Below are 17,978 nucleotides of genomic sequence, written 5' to 3' on the forward strand. Positions count from 1 at the left end.
ATAGCAAAGATTCAGATAAAGTACAAGTGCCTTTTCTTTCATTTTAATTGAATGTTTGCATATCTAAAAGGAGAAATATATATCCTAACCCCTTTTAAAATAGAACTTTGGTTTTGAAATGTCTTAGTATAAAGTAACTAATTTCATTTTCTGGAATAGCTATTTTTTAATAAAACTTTGGACTCATAACATTATTTTCTTAAATAAATAAGCTTTAATAAAGCTGCCTGTTTCATCTCATGCCTCAAATCTTTTGTTTTTCTTAATAGGAAAGCCAGGTGCTCCTGGCAAACCAACTATCACCGCTGTCACAAAAGATTCGTGTGTTGTGGCTTGGAAGCCACCTGTCAGTGATGGAGGTGCAAAGATTAGAAATTACTACCTTGAGAAGCGCGAGAAGAAGCAGAATAAATGGATTTCTGTGACAACAGAAGAAATTCGAGAAACTGTCTTTTCAGTGAAAAACCTTATTGAAGGTCTTGAATATGAGTTCCGTGTGAAATGTGAAAACCTAGGTGGGGAAAGTGAATGGAGTGAAATATCAGAACCCATCACTCCCAAATCTGATGTCCCAATTCAGGCACCACACTTTAAAGAGGAACTGAGAAATCTAAATGTCAGATATCAGAGCAATGCTACTTTGGTCTGCAAAGTGACTGGTCATCCAAAACCTATCGTGAAATGGTACAGACAAGGCAAAGAAATCATTGCAGATGGATTAAAATACAGGATTCAAGAATTTAAGGGTGGCTACCACCAGCTCATCATTGCAAGTGTCACAGATGATGATGCCACAGTTTACCAAGTCAGAGCTACCAACCAAGGGGGATCTGTGTCTGGCACTGCCTCCTTGGAAGTGGAAGGTAAAAATATATTATCATCAATTTGAGGCTAAATGAGTTATTAACTTGGGGGGTGCAGGTTATTGCACTTAAACAGATATTGTTAGGTGTTGCTAAATTATATTCTTATTTTTTTTCTGATACAGTTCCAGCTAAGATACACTTACCTAAAACTCTTGAAGGCATGGGAGCAGTTCATGCTCTCCGAGGTGAAGTGGTCAGCATCAAGATTCCTTTCAGTGGCAAACCAGATCCTGTGATCACCTGGCAGAAAGGACAAGATCTCATTGACAATAATGGCCACTACCAAGTTATTGTCACAAGATCCTTCACATCACTTGTTTTCCCCAATGGGGTACAGAGAAAAGATGCTGGTTTCTATGTGGTCTGTGCTAAAAACAGATTTGGAATTGATCAGAAGACAGTTGAACTGGATGTGGCTGATGTTCCTGACCCACCCAGAGGAGTCAAAGTTAGTGATGTCTCACGAGATTCTGTCAACTTAACATGGACTGAGCCGGCCTCTGATGGTGGCAGCAAAATCACCAACTACATTGTTGAAAAATGTGCAACTACTGCAGAAAGATGGCTTCGTGTAGGACAAGCCCGAGAAACACGTTATACTGTGATCAACTTATTTGGAAAAACAAGTTACCAGTTCCGGGTAATAGCTGAAAATAAATTTGGTCTGAGCAAGCCTTCTGAGCCTTCAGAACCAACCATAACCAAAGAAGATAAGACCAGAGCTATGAACTATGATGAAGAGGTAGATGAAACCAGGGAAGTCTCCATGACTAAAGCATCTCACTCTTCAACCAAGGAACTCTATGAGAAATATATGATTGCTGAAGATCTTGGGCGTGGTGAGTTTGGAATTGTCCACCGTTGTGTTGAAACATCCTCAAAGAAGACATACATGGCCAAATTTGTTAAAGTCAAAGGGACTGATCAGGTTTTGGTAAAGAAGGAAATTTCCATTCTGAATATTGCTAGGCATAGAAACATCTTATACCTCCATGAATCATTTGAAAGCATGGAAGAATTAGTTATGATCTTTGAGTTTATATCAGGACTTGACATATTTGAGCGCATTAACACAAGTGCTTTTGAACTTAACGAAAGAGAAATTGTAAGTTATGTTCACCAGGTCTGTGAAGCACTTCAGTTCTTACACAGTCATAATATTGGACACTTTGACATTAGACCAGAAAATATCATTTACCAAACCAGAAGAAGCTCTACCATTAAAATAATAGAATTTGGTCAAGCCCGTCAGCTGAAACCAGGTGACAACTTCAGGCTTCTATTCACTGCCCCAGAATACTATGCACCTGAAGTCCACCAGCATGATGTTGTCAGCACAGCCACAGACATGTGGTCACTTGGAACATTGGTATATGTGCTATTGAGTGGTATCAACCCATTCCTGGCTGAAACTAACCAACAGGTCATTGAGAATATCATGAATGCTGAATATACTTTCGATGAAGAAGCATTCAAAGAGATTAGCCTTGAAGCCATGGATTTTGTTGACCGGTTGTTAGTGAAAGAGAGGAAATCTCGCATGACAGCATCAGAGGCTCTCCAGCACCCATGGTTGAAGCAGAATATAGAAAGAGTCAGTACTAAAGTTATCAGAACATTAAAACACCGGCGTTATTACCACACCCTGATCAAGAAAGACTTCAACATGGTTGTGTCAGCAGCCCGGATCTCCTGTGGTGGTGCAATTCGATCTCAGAGGGGAGTGAGTGTTGCTAAAGTTAAAGTAGCATCCATTGAAATTGGCCCAGTTTCTGGGCAGATAATGCATGCAGTTGGTGAAGAAGGAGGACACGTCAAATATGTATGCAAAATTGAAAATTATGATCAGTCTACCCAAGTGACTTGGTACTTCGGCGTCCGACAGCTGGAGGACAGTGAGAAATATGAAATCACCTATGAAGATGGAGTGGCCATCCTCTATGTCAAAGACATTACCAAATTTGATGATGGTACCTACCGATGCAAAGTAGTCAATGACTACGGTGAAGATAGTTCTTATGCAGAGCTATTTGTTAAAGGTGTGAGAGAAGTCTATGACTATTACTGCCGTAGAACCATGAAGAAAATTAAGCGCAGAACAGATACAATGAGACTCCTGGAAAGGCCACCAGAATTTACCCTGCCCCTCTATAATAAGACAGCTTATGTAGGTGAAAATGTCCGGTTTGGAGTAACTATAACTGTCCACCCAGAGCCTCGTGTAACATGGTATAAATCAGGTCAGAAAATCAAACCAGGTGACGATGACAAGAAGTACACATTTGAGTCAGACAAGGGTCTTTACCAATTAACAATCAACAGTGTCACTACAGATGATGACGCTGAATATACTGTTGTGGCAAGGAACAAATACGGTGAAGACAGCTGTAAAGCAAAGCTGACGGTAACCCTACACCCACCTCCAACAGACAGTACCTTAAGACCCATGTTCAAAAGGTTACTGGCAAATGCAGAATGCCAAGAAGGCCAAAGTGTCTGCTTTGAGATCAGAGTGTCTGGCATCCCCCCACCAACATTAAAATGGGAGAAAGATGGTCAGCCACTGTCCCTTGGACCTAACATTGAAATTATCCATGAAGGCTTGGATTATTATGCTCTGCACATCAGGGACACTTTGCCTGAAGACACAGGTTATTATAGAGTCACAGCAACTAACACAGCTGGGTCCACCAGCTGCCAGGCTCACCTACAAGTGGAACGCCTGAGGTACAAGAAACAGGAATTCAAGAGTAGAGAGGAGCATGAGCGACATGTACAAAAACAAATTGACAAAACCCTCAGAATGGCTGAAATTCTTTCTGGAACTGAAAGTGTGCCACTGACACAGGTAGCTAAAGAGGCTCTGAGAGAAGCTGCCATCCTTTACAAACCGGCTGTAAGCACCAAGACTGTAAAAGGGGAATTCAGACTTGAGACAGAAGAAAAGAAAGAGGAGAGAAAACTCCGGATGCCTTATGATGTACCAGAGCCACGCAAGTACAAGCAGACTACCATAGAAGAAGACCAACGCATCAAGCAGTTTGTGCCCATGTCTGACATGAAGTGGTATAAAAAGATACGTGATCAGTATGAAATGCCTGGGAAACTTGACAGAGTTGTACAGAAACGACCCAAGCGCATCCGCCTCTCAAGATGGGAACAGTTCTATGTGATGCCTCTTCCACGCATTACGGATCAATACAGACCTAAATGGCGTATTCCTAAACTGTCCCAAGATGATCTTGAGATAGTGAGACCAGCCCGCCGGCGTACACCTTCTCCTGATTATGACTTTTACTACCGACCTAGAAGACGTTCTCTTGGAGACATCTCTGATGAAGAATTACTCCTCCCCATTGATGACTACTTAGCAATGAAAAGAACAGAGGAAGAGAGGCTGCGTCTTGAAGAAGAGCTTGAGTTAGGTTTTTCAGCTTCACCCCCAAGCCGAAGCCCTCCACGCTTTGAGCTTTCTAGCCTACGTTACTCTTCACCACAAGCTCATGTCAAGGTGGAGGAAACAAGAAAAGACTTCAGGTATTCAACCTATCACATCCCAACGAAGGCTGAAGTTAGTACAAGTTATGCAGAACTGAGGGAACGGCATGCCCAGGCTGCGTACAGACAGCCAAAGCAACGGCAAAGAATCATGGCTGAGAAGGAGGATGAAGAGTTGCTTCGCCCAGTTTCGACCACCCAGCATCTCTCAGAATACAAAAGCGAACTTGACTACATGTCAAAGGAGGAAAAGTCTAGAAAGAAATCAAGGCGACAAAGAGAAGTGACAGAAATAACAGAAATTGAGGAAGAATACGAAATCTCAAAACGTGCTCAAAGAGAATCATCCTCATCCGCATCTAGACTACTGAGACGACGGCGCTCCCTGTCTCCAACTTATATTGAGTTAATGAGGCCGGTGTCTGAGCTGATCCGGTCACGTCCACTACCGGCTGAGGAATACGAAGATGACACAGAAGGAAGGTCACCTACTCCAGAAAGAACTCGCCCACGATCCCCCAGCCCTGTGTCTAGTGAGAGATCACTCTCGAGATTTGAGAGGTCTGCAAGATTTGATATCTTTTCCAGGTATGAGTCCATGAAAGCTGCTTTAAAAACTCAGAAGACATCAGAAAGGAAGTATGAAGTTTTGAGTCAGCAGCCTTTCACACTGGACCATGCCCCTCGAATCACATTGAGAATGCGCTCACACAGGGTACCATGTGGCCAAAATACACGTTTTATTTTAAATGTTCAGTCTAAGCCAACTGCTGAGGTTAAATGGTACCACAATGGTGTGGAACTCCAAGAAAGCAGTAAGATTCATTACACCAACATGAGTGGAGTTCTGACCCTGGAAATTCTGGACTGTCATATTGATGACAGTGGAACCTACCGTGCTGTGTGCACCAACTACAAGGGCGAAGCTTCTGACTATGCAACACTGGACGTAACAGGAGGGGATTATACCACCTATGCTTCCAGGCGCAGAGATGAAGAGGTCCCCAGATCTGTTTTCCCTGAGCTGACAAGAACAGAGGCGTATGCTGTTTCATCATTTAAGAAAACATCTGAGATGGAAGCTTCGTCTTCTGTTAGGGAAGTGAAATCACAGATGACGGAGACAAGGGAAAGTCTCTCCTCATATGAACACTATGCATCTGCAGAAATGAAAAGTGCTGCATTAGAAGAAAAGTCGCTGGAAGAAAAATCCACAACCACAAAGATCAAGACGACTTTGGCGGCAAGAATTCTAACAAAGCCACGGTCCATGACTGTCTACGAGGGCGAGTCTGCAAGGTTTTCTTGTGACACCGATGGTGAGCCGGTACCAACTATGACCTGGCTGCGTAAAGGACAAGTGCTAAGTACTTCTGCCCGCCACCAAGTGACCACTACAAAGTACAAATCAACCTTTGAGATCTCTTCAGTTCAGGCTTCCGATGAGGGCAATTACAGCGTGGTGGTAGAAAACAGTGAAGGGAAACAAGAAGCAGAGTTCACTCTGACTGTTCAAAAGGCCAGGGTAACTGAAAAGGCTGTGACATCACCACCAAGAGTCAAATCCCCAGAGTCTCGGGTGAAATCCCCAGAAGCAGTTAAGTCTCCAAAACGAGTGAAATCTCCAGAACCTTCTCACCCCAGAGCCGTATCAACCACAGAGACAAAACCAACATCAACAGAGAAAGTTCAGCATCTCCCAGTCTCTGCCCCACCAAAGATTACTCAGTTCCTGAAAGCAGAAGCTTCTAAAGAGATTGCAAAGCTGACCTGTGTGGTTGAAAGCAGTGTATTAAGTGCAAAAGAGGTCACCTGGTATAAAGATGGCAAGAAACTGAAGGAAAATGGGCATTTCCAGTTTCATTATTCAGCAGATGGTACCTATGAGCTCAAAATCCATAACCTCACTGAATCTGATCAAGGAGAATATGTTTGTGAGATTTCTGGTGAAGGTGGAACGTCTAAAACCAACTTCCAATTTATGGGGCAAGCCTTTAAGAGTATCCATGAGAAGGTATCAAAAATATCAGAAACTAAGAAATCAGATCAGAAAACCACTGAGTCAACAGAAACCAGGAAAACTGAACCAAAAGCTCCTGAACCAATTTCCTCAAAACCAGTAATTGTTACTGGGTTGCACGATACAACTGTTTCTTCAGACAGTGTTGCTAAATTTGCAGTTAAGGCTACTGGAGAACCCCGGCCAACTGTCATCTGGACAAAAGATGGAAAGGTAACCAGTTCTTAAATGTCTCTTACTTTTGTCTTCTAAAATATTTTATCTTCTAAATTCAGCTTCCCAAAAAACACTTAAAATGAAATCACTTTTTAAAGTGCAAATCATTTGCATTCTACAGGCTATTACACAAGGAGGTAAATATAAACTCTCTGAAGACAAGGGAGGGTTCCTCTTAGAAATTCACAAGACTGATACTTCTGACAGTGGACTTTATACTTGTACGGTAAAAAATTCAGCTGGATCTGTGTCCTCTAGCTGCAAATTAACAATAAAAGGTAGGTTGACTTTTGTTTTTACCCACATTTTTTCAGAAGATAATATTAGGGAAATATTTTCAAACATCCCCCCTTATATACACATATAAGAAAGTATTAAAATAAAATTATTTTCCTAATTCCAGAATGCAATTTGTACACCAAAGTAGAAACACACATTTGAAGTTAGCATATGCTTTTCTGCGAGCATAAAAAGCAGTTATTAAGTACCTTATTATATATGGTATTATATAAGATTCTATAGTGTCAGCCCCTGCTCCCAGGAATATTTAAGAATAAAGTCAGTGAATATACAAAATGGCACTGCTTGCCTAAACCTTCACAGTTGCTAATTTTCCAAAGCAGTACAAAGTTAATTAAAGAACGATTTCTGTTTTACCAATTAAAATTAGTTTGCTTTCATTTCAATCTTCTGAAAGATAATTTAATGTTTTGGTTACTCAAAATTTCCCAAATCGACTTATCTCCTAAACCCTTTGACTATTCTTTTCAAGACTTTTTTCCTTAAGTCATACGAATCATCTTTGGTTCAGTTTAGTTTAAGGAATCATTACACTGATCTCAAAAGTCACACATGATAATTTTCCAAAAGTGTAACTGAGAAAGTATTAGGTATTACCTACACTGCATGAAGTTGACTTTTTTTCTTTGTATGTTTTTCACATGCAGAATCTAGAAGAGTAAAAGGTGGGGGGTCTCTTTCTAATTAAGTTTGCCTTACAGAGGTTTCTTTTTTAGCTGTAAAAGATACTGAGGCACAGAAAGTCTCTACACAAAAGACTTCTGAAATTACATCTCAGAAGAAAGCTGTTGTCCAAGAGGAAATTTCCCAAAAAGCCCTAATGTCTGAAGAAATTAAGATGTCAGAGGCAAAATCTCAAGAAAAGTTAGCCCTCAAAGAGGAAGCTTCAAAGGTTTTGATTTCCGAAGAAGTCAAGAAAGCAGCAGCAACCTCCCTGGAAAAATCCGTTGTCCATGAGGAAATCACTAAAACATCACAGGCATCAGAAGAAATCAGAACTCATGCTGAGATTAAAGCATTTTCTACTCAGATGAGCATAAATGAAGGTCAAAGAGTGGTTTTAAAAGCCAACATTGCTGGTGCCACTGATGTGAAATGGGTACTGAATGGCATAGAGCTTACCAACTCTGAGGAGTACCGATATGGTGTCTCAGGCAGCGATCAGACCCTCACCATCAAGCAAGCTAGTCACAGAGATGAAGGAATCCTCACCTGCATAGGCAAAACCAAGGAAGGAATCGTCAAGTGTCAATATGATTTGATGCTGAGCAAAGAACTCTCAGATGCACCAGCCTTCATCTCACAGCCTAGATCTCAAAATATTAATGAAGGACAAAATGTTCTCTTTACTTGTGAAATCAGTGGTGAGCCGTCCCCTGAAATCGAATGGTTTAAAAACAACCTGCCAGTAAGTTTAATTATGAATATATTATTGAAGAAAAAACTAAAATACCATGTCTTCCACATCTAAAGAACTTCAACATTTCCTTTCTTTTTCCTTCATCTTAGATTTCTGTTTCTTCAAATGTCAGCATAAGTCGCTCCAGAAACATATACTCTCTTGAAATCCGAAATGCATCAGTCAGCGACAGTGGAAAGTACACAATTAAGGCCAAAAATTTCCGTGGCCAGTGTTCAGCTACAGCCTCCTTAATGGTCCTTCGTAAGTATCTCCTCACCATTCTTACATGCTTAAGGCCTTTAGATGGTTTTTTTTGCCTCTCTTTCAAGCACAGAAAACTCTAAGAAGCCTTATTAAATTCCATGTGAAAGAGGGACAGCCATCCGATGTGAATTCATTCTTGCAGTCAAACTTTCTTTATAGTTACACAGAAACTTGGATAGATTACATTTCAAAGTAAAGCTACCAACTGCCCTGTAACATTTATTTTCAGGACGCACAATATGTCAATTACTTTCTATATAACTAATCATTTTTTTCCTGGTGATTCCTAGCACCTGCATGTAATGTAGTGATAGAAATATAAGGATTCATGTTTTGGAGACATTTGAGCTAGCTCTTGACAAATGTATGTATATATGTATTTGCTTATGCTTCAACAGCAAATTGTTTGGGTTATGCTGCTGTGTGTGTGTTGAAGTTTCCATTTCTGTAAGTCAGCGTCATATGTCACCAATTAACCAGATGTCATTGATGTTCACTGTGTATCTGCTATGCTCCACAGCTCTAGTTGAAGAACCTTCCAAAGAGGTAGTATTGAGAACAAGTGGTGACACAAGCTTGCAAGGAAGCTTCTCGTCTCAGTCAGTCCAAATGTCTGCCTCCAAGCAGGAGGCCTCCTTCAGCAGTTTCAGCAGCAGCAGTGCTAGCAGCATGACTGAGATGAAATTTGCAAGCATGTCTGCCCAAAGCATGTCCTCCATGCAAGAGTCCTTTGTAGAAATGAGTTCCAGCAGCTTTATGGGAAAATCTAGTATGACACAACTGGAAAGTTCAACTAGTAAAATGCTTAAAGCAGGCATAAGAGGTGAGCAATAAAATTACCGGTAGAGGTAGACAAGCCAAGTAATATGGTGTAGTCTTTAGTACACACAATTCAGTAGAAAGCAAATCTTTATTTTTTTCAGTGATTCTAAGACTTTTTTTGTCATTGTTCCATAAAGGAATTCCGCCTAAAATTGAAGCTCTTCCATCTGATATCAGCATTGATGAAGGCAAAGTTCTAACAGTAGCCTGTGCTTTCACGGGTGAGCCTACCCCAGAAGTAACATGGTCCTGTGGTGGAAGAAAAATTCACAATCAAGAACAACAGGGGAGGTTCCACATAGAAAACACAGATGACCTGACAACCCTGATCATCATGGATGTACAGAAACAAGATGGTGGACTTTATACCCTGAGTTTAGGGAATGAATTTGGATCTGACTCTGCCACTGTGAATATACATATTCGATCCATTTAAGTGGGCCTGTGCCCTTACACTCTACACTCATTCTTAACTTTCTGCAAATGTTTCACATGGACTAATCTTTCTGATCTGTAAATATTTAAAGAAAAAAAAAGTAGTTTTGTATCAACCTAAATGAGTCAAAGTTCAAAAATATTCAATCTTTTCATAATTGTTGACCTAAGAATATTATACATTTGCTAGTGACATGTACATACTGTATATAGCCGGATTAACGGTTATAAAGTTTTGTACCATTTATTTTATGACATTTTACAATGTAACTTTTGAAACTAACTGTTGGTAGGAGAAAGTTTCTTATGGAACGAATACCCTGCTCAACATTTAATCAATCTTTGTGCCTCAACATACTGTTGATGTCTAAGTATGCCTCAGTGGGTTGAGAAATTCCCCACTGAAGATGTCCTGTCCACCTAAAAGAGAATGATGCTGTGCATATCACTTGATATGTGCACCAATACCTATTGAATCAGAAATGTAAGGCATTGGTGATGTTTGCATTTACCCTCCTGTAAGCAACACTTTAATGTCTTACATTTTCTCTGATGATGTCACACAAACTTATCATGACAAATATTACCAGAGCAAAGTGTAACGGCCAACACTTTGTTCGCTCATTTTACACTGTCTCTGACATAAGGAGTGCCTGAATAGCTTGGAAAAGTAACATCTCCTGGCCATCCCTTCATTTAACCAAGCTATTCAAGTATTCCTATGCCAGAGCAGTGCCAACTCTTGGAGGTCCCAGGGTGCAGCCAATGCCTTTGTGTGGTAGTTCTAAATTTTAATTGCACCTGAAAAACCTGGGCACCTAAGCAGTGAGCCACAGCAAAAACTAAAGAACAACAACAAAATAAAGCTGTCGTTAAATTTTAAACAACAATATTACTAATTGCCCAAAATGTCAATTTGATGTAGTTATTTTCATGCAAATATAAATTCAATTGTTAGTTATAATTGTTGGACCTCCTTGAGATAGTAACAACAAAATAAAGCAAGCTATCTGCACCTCAAAATGTGTGGCTGGTTGTTTTCTGTGAAATTCTGGGGTGGGGAAGTATGCACCTTCAGGTATCACAATCATAGATAGATAAGGCAACTCAAGTTCAAAACAGCCGATACTATAAGTTCTTTTAAGCAAATGTTTAAATTATCATGTTAGATGTATTCAGCAATTTTGTCCAAAAAGCCTAGATATATTTCTCATGGATATATTTATCCCCAAAAATTTATCTTCTACATATATCAAGAAAATATTTTAGAAGAGCTGATTCAACTCGGAATCAGCTGTGATTCAATATCTTTGATGGATTTTGACCATCTACAATTTCACAATCTTTTGTGCTAAACACCACAGGGAACAATACAAAGATGATTAACACGGTATATAGATACTGTCCCTCAAAGAGCATAGTGAACGGAAAAGGACAACTTCAGGGAAAATGATCAGTTGTGCATCTGAGTCCATATTGGCTACTGCAGCTCCAAATTGAGACAGAACAAATAAAGGACCTCAGAACTAAAGAACTATTTTATTACCAAGTCTAGATCAGTTGTTTTAAAAGCATGGTAGAATTATGGTATATGCAAGATTGACACTATTTTAAATAGTGTCATTCTACTACGCTTTTTAAACAACTGATCTAGACTTGGTAATAAAATAATGCGAAAAATAGCTGTATTTGTCCACTTCAATTTGCTAACCATAAGCCTATGATGTTATTTGCCTAAATTGACCGCCTTAATGTAAGTACAGGTGACCAAAGTTGAAGCAAATGTACCGTCAGTTTTCATTCTCCAGAGGAAGATCCTGGGTCTTCACCAATTTATTCAGCAAGTTTTCTGTCTGAAGTCAGATTCCCTAAAAGCGGAGCCTGAGACGGGGATTCTTGTCTCAGTAGTTCTTTGAGGGATTATCACTCTCAGGGAAAAAGGGAATGGGACAACCAGCAGATAGGGCAGAGGAAGAAAGCTCAGCAAGAATGGGGCCTCGGCAGAAGCCTCAGCTAGATCTAACATGGAGCTTCAATTGTACCACAGAGTTGGTACCATCTAGGAGCAAGGGGGCTGACATTTTGTACCCCCTTACCAACCCGTCAATGGTTACAGGCTATAAGCTGAGGGCCTGAGGAGGGATGGAAGAGGGAAATAACCTTCCCAAGTGAAGAGGGGTGCCTTTTGGCCAGGTCAATTCTCCGTGGACTAGGGCAGCCAAACAGTGAACAATCAAGAAATCGATGGAAGAATACACATTCCCTCGATATCTGAGTGATGCCAACATAAACCACTACATCATCTTACAATGTTAAATGACTATTCTTACCTTAATATGAGAGGCAGGACTGGCTAGGTGATGCCTAAGGATGATTCCCAGCCTTGACATGCTAGTATTCTTACATATCTTATCCGTGGCTGATATAGTCTGTGCTGATGAAAATTCCAAAATCGAGGACAGGATTTCGCACTTGCTACAGTTGCGGCTCCCAGGCGCTGAGATCCAATTTGGGCCTGGGAGAGTGGGGAGGGAGAGCAATCTGCCCAGTGAAGGACAGCTGCGCTAAAGGCAAGGTTTTATTTCTGTCTATCCCTTAGCGAAAAGCCCACTGCGCTCCAACACAACGGCCAGAAGCCCCTTTCCTGGCTTACCGGGCAGCCTCTTTCAACCCTAATTCCTCCAAAAACAGCGTTCCTCTGAAGACGCGGGGGGAGGGTCTTCCTGCCCCATACCCTACCTTCCGCAATGCCAGGAGCGGTTCCTCAGCATCATGGCGTCATTTCCGAGTCAGATCCGCTCTTCTCTTCCAATGTCAACAGAGGGCGACAGGGAGCACCAAGCCAATGCGTGCTTTTTGGTTCCAATCTACCCCCTCCACAAAACGCATGAGCAAGATTCACTGTCATTCTGCCCCTTTTTCTTAAATCCTTCACGTCTATTTTATAAACCCCACACCTGGCTACATGATCAGCCGAATAATGTTGCAATTACACATCTGCATTCAAAACCCTGAGGGCCCCGCTCAAATCTAGGACCTGCTGTTTACTAACTTACTTCACCTGGGGCAGATTACCGACCTTCTCGGTTCTTTGACATTCTCGTCCATAAAATGAGAATAACAGCAGCAACCTCATAGTATTCTGAGGATTAGACAAGTTACTACATGTAAAACTCAGAACAGTGCTTAGTAGAGCACCCAATAAATACCAGCAATCATTATTCTGTTAGGGACCACTGTACAGAATATTGAAGCTAGGGACTAGAGAAGCAGCATTTTAGAGGGGACCTAGCCTAGGTCTCACTGGTACTCATTAGATGTACAGCAGGCCACCTTCATTCTTGGGGAACCTATCCCAAGATCCCCCAGTGGAATCCTGAAACTGGATTATACTGAATCCTACATATACTGATTTTTCTTATACGTACATACTGATATGGTTTGGCTGTGTCCCCACCCAAATCTTATCTTGAATTGTAGCTCCCATAATTCCCACCTTATGAGAGGGACCCGGTAGGAGATAATTGAATCGTGGGACCAGTTTCCCCCATACTGTTATCATGGTAGTGAATAAGTCTCACGAGATCCGATGGTTTCGTAAGGGGAAACCCCTTTTGCTTGGTTCTCATTTCTCTCTTCCCTGACACTATGTAAGATGTGACTTGCTCCTCCTTGCCTTCGTCGTGATTGTGAGGCCTCCTCAGCTACATGGAACTGTAAGTCAATTAAACCTCTTTTCTTTATAAACGACCCAGTCTCAGGTATGTCTTTATCAGCAGCGTGAAAATGGACTAATACACATACCTATGAAAAAGTTTAATTTATAAATTAGGCACAGTAAGAGATTAACAACAATAATGGAATATAACAATGTACTATAATAAAAGTTTGAATGTGATCTCTCTCTCTGTCTAAATATCTTATTGTACCGTACTGCAGGTAACACAAAAAGCAGAAAGTGAAACCACAGATTAGAGGGGACTAGTGTATTCGTTATCTAGCACTGCTGGAACAAAGTACCACAGAGTGGCAGACACAACAGAAATGTATTGTCTCGCAGCTCTGGAGGTTGGAAGTCTAAAATCAAGGTGTTGGCAGGGTTGGTTCCTTCTGAGAACTCTCTGAGGGAAGACTCCTAAGCCTCTCTCCTTGTCTGTAGATGGCTACCTTCCTGTTCACACGACATTTTCCCTTCATCTCTGTGTCCAAATTTCTCCATTTTGAAATACCAGTCATACTACTGAGGCTCATCCTAGTTACCCCACCTCAACTTAATTACCTCTATAAAGCCTATCACCAAATAAATTTGCATCCTGAGGTACTTGAGGTTAGGAGTCCAACATCTCTTAGGGAGGGACATAATCCACATCTATCACCCTAGATGTGACAGACATAGAACAGCACCTCTTTATAGTAAGTGTTCTGATGGAATTTCTGAAAAGAGAGATTTATTCTCTCTATCCAATAGTACCTGATTATGTAGATGGTTGTAGAGGTTGTTAAACCAGAAACAGTCCATAAAATAACAAGTTAAATTTGTATCTCCATGGTGACTGATTCAAGAAGAATGTTTTATGATTGTGCTCCAGAAAGAAAAAGTAATTTTCAATTTTGTTTACTGTGCCGCAAATGTAATTTTGAGAAATTCAGTAGAGAAAGTCATTTCCTTGTAATAGGAGAAAATAGTGTCTGCTACTTAAGTAGGACTTTTGAAAATAGATTGGCCCATGGGTTTTTATTTTAAGGTTATAAAATGTGAAAACTTTGTTTTATGCATTTTGGTACCCCTGGGTCAATGTTTCCCAAACTCTGCTCCTCAAGATGTTGTGGAAAAACTGTTTCACAGCCTAATAAACTTAGGATTTGGGTAACTGTTCTTCTCTATACAGGACTTCTCAGAGTCTTTGATGAGCTATGAATTATGTTTCCAGGAGGTGGCACAGTGCTCACAGAATTTGCTTTTCATTGGTGCTATGCACAATGCAGGTGCATAACACGTCAAGACAGGCTATATAAGGTGGAAACACTGAAGGTGTGGAAAGGAATAGATCTTGGTTGAAGGGGCAACTGAATATCCCCTAAGAAACAAAGTTAAGTGCTATGATCAAAGAAATCCAGAGTGTTTGAGAGCACATTGCTGAGGCATCTTATCCAGTCAGGGAAAGGGGCAAACAGGCAAAAGCTGCAACCTAAAATGTGGGATAAGAAGGGGCAGGCCTCGCTTTCCAGGCAGAGGACCTTTGCACCTGCAGAGACCTTGGGGCAAAGGACAGCACAATACAACCAAAAAAGTTTAAAATTTTTTATTTTTAGTTTAGTAGAAAAAATGTTATAGTGGAACAACCTTTGAAGGGCTGGGTGCAAGAGGCAAGGCCACCTTGCAGAAAGCCTCATACACCATATAATAGAGTTTGGACTTTTCCCTAAGAGGTAAGGGAATCACTAAAGAGATTTAAGTCAACTAGAGACTTGATAAAATTTTATTTTTACCAAGTCTTTAGCTGTTCTGAGAAAGCTATGACATTTGTTTGCTTTCTACATCAAAGAGCTTATTTCCTCCTATAGAATTCCACTCACAGGAAGACTTTACCTTCCACCAAATTTCTAACCCATGGTGTTGCTTGTAATTATAGCACTGGGAGGTTATAGTCAATCATGGAAAGGTCTTGCCTAAGATTTTCGTGGGACTTGGGGGTGCATATAAATGAAGTCAATCTGTTAATGACTTCCCAGGCATAGGAAAAGTGGCAGCAAGCGGTGGATATAGGAGGGCACCTTACTGCCCCAAACCTTCTAAGTGACAGAGGCCACTGCTATGGCATTGGCAGTGAAGAGGTAGAAGAGTCCCGCCCAGCAAGCCAAGTTACACTGAGGATGCTGTGTCAGGAATACAGCCGATGGAGATGATTCCCATCCACTCCTACTCTATTTCAAGAAGAGACGGGAAGCAGGTAAGAGGAATGGATAGCTATGCCAATGCTTCTCAATCTTGTAGGAATTCCCTGCAAAAGATAGCATGTCCTAAAAGTTGGAATTCCAAACATGAATCTCACCCTTATCCTGAGATTGTTAGTGATCCACAAGGTCCCTGAGACTGTGTCTATGTATATTTCTTAGGTTTCATTTACAAAGATGTCAGTGATTTTAAAAGTTTAAGAAATGCTGTCCTACATGTGTCTAAGAGGTAGCAGGCTAGATAGGATTTATGAAAATAGATTGGCCTGTGGGTTTTTATTTGAAGTTATAAAAAGTGAGAGTTTGGTTTTGTGCTTTTGGTATCTCTGGGTCAGTATTTCCCCAACTCTTTTCCTTGGGATGTCTAAGCCACCTGAGAAAACCTACACATAGTTCCCCTAAAAAAAGGCAGTGACAAACTCCATTTTTGAAACCCCTACAAAGGCTCGATGCTCAGAATTTCCTTTCCTTCTGCATCCAAGAGAGGCTGCTGCCAATGAACCTTGTGTTTCCTGAACCAGCAGAGCCTCAAGGATGAATACTTCTTGCTATATGCAATAGATATGAATTCCCTGAGTTACAGAAGTCTCCAGGGATGCTGAGGGGCCTCTGTCAGACACCAGTCTCAGCCTTATGAAGGGATGTAGCACATGAATGAATGCAGTTTTTTGTTGTCAGCTGCCAGTTCCGAGACCACCATCATCAACTTTTAGCTTTTGGTCAGATGAAGGACACAGGTATTCCTTGTTCTCCAACTTGCCAAGAAATTCGGCCCACATGCATCAGGCCAGCTGTTTCCCCTTCACTTCCATGTCCCTGCCACAACCCAAAGAAGCCAGAGAGAAGGGACACCACCAGGCCCATCAGGCCAAGACCAGGTGGGAGGCTGAGATGCTCTGTCCTAAAAACCTGAAGGACTACTAAGGGAAGAGAATGAGACCCCTGATGGAGATAACCACCAGAAGGAAAGCTCAAAATGGAGAATATTGAGATCCAGGTCTTTGAATAACATGCCCAGAGTCACATGGTTAGCAACAGAGCTGGAACTAGAGGCCAGGTCTCTGTTTATCAGTGTTGTCTTTCCACCCCTTCACAACACCAAGAACCAAACCTGCTGGAGGGTGAGCAGGCAAGAGGGTGCTTGTTTAAGGAGAACAGGGCTCTTTTCCACTTTGAGAATCACTGTAGTTCCAGGGTAGGGTCCACAGCAAAATGCCATCAGGTTGCTTCCTATAAAAAAAGCCTTTCATTTCTAGTGTAGGGAATTCCTCTTCTCAGAAAACTCAGGCCAGAGATGCTGAAATACAATCAGGAAATAGGGTGCTTACCTGACCCAGCGTGTCACGCCAAGGGACAGCAGTGGGAGGGCTTCCCTGAAACTACACTACTGGACCCTACAGTATTCATAGAAAAGAATCTTTCCATCATTGCAGAAATAAAGCATCCTAGCAAAATAATCTGCCTACTTCTTGGTAGGGGTTGAGACAGAGGAAAGCAGACTGAAAGTTCTTGAAATATTTAAGATACAGGATTGTAGCCACTATAAGAAAGGTTTCTGAGTGCAGGGCATTATACAGAAATTATTTCAGAGAACTTGAAGGATTTGGCTTTATTCATTGCGGTTTGACACTGGGATGAGTACATTTCTTACTTAAAGGGAAATAGCTTTCTCTTTCAGAGAAGAATTCTCAAAGGTATGTATAAAGCAGTATCCCTGCAAGTACTGTACTTCTTATTTTTCCTTAACACATAGGGTATTTGAGAGAAGAGACTGAAAGAGCACTGCCTTCGGCCCAGTGACCATTCTTTGAGCTGTTTTCTCTTTCCCCATCTCAGGGAAGAGTGGAGTTTTGTGGTGATGGCAGTCATCTCCTTCACATCTGCTCCAGATCAGAAACTCACCACAGCTATTAATCTGCTGATGTGAGCACACAGTACTATCTTCATCTTCCAACCCCGCATAAAAATGTCACAACTTTAGTCAGAAAACCAGAGAGAAGCAAAAGGCAGGGTGTATGGAGATCTACATTTACCCTAATATCACCTCCAGTAGTGCTTCTCAAACTTTAAAGTGTGTGGGAATCACTGAAGGAACTTTTGAAAACGCAGAATCTAGTTCAGCACATCTGGGGTGGGGAGGCTGAGATTCTGCATTTCTAACAACCCCCAAAGTAAGGCCGATGCTGATCCTCAGACCATG

The 17,978-nt window shown here is 41.2% G+C and overlaps 1 protein-coding gene across 1 annotated transcript in view; it reads left to right on the forward strand.

The window, feature by feature from the left end:
- The window catches only part of LOC108527098 (titin), a 284,505-nt gene extending 273,659 nt beyond the window's left edge, over positions 1-10,846 (forward strand). Inside the window, 7 exon segments of the mRNA XM_017868255.1 lie at positions 270-863; positions 989-6,597; positions 6,722-6,878; positions 7,617-8,308; positions 8,410-8,563; positions 9,087-9,389; positions 9,526-10,846. Of these exon segments, the coding sequence (XP_017723744.1) occupies positions 270-863; positions 989-6,597; positions 6,722-6,878; positions 7,617-8,308; positions 8,410-8,563; positions 9,087-9,389; positions 9,526-9,824 (7,808 nt within the window). The 3' untranslated portion in view covers positions 9,825-10,846.
- Positions 10,847-17,978: the final 7,132 nt, after the last annotated feature.

Source organism: Rhinopithecus bieti, unplaced genomic scaffold (genome assembly GCF_001698545.2).
Source record: "Rhinopithecus bieti isolate Rb0 unplaced genomic scaffold, ASM169854v2 scaffold_3062, whole genome shotgun sequence".
In the NCBI taxonomy this organism is placed as follows: Eukaryota; Metazoa; Chordata; class Mammalia; order Primates; family Cercopithecidae; genus Rhinopithecus; species Rhinopithecus bieti.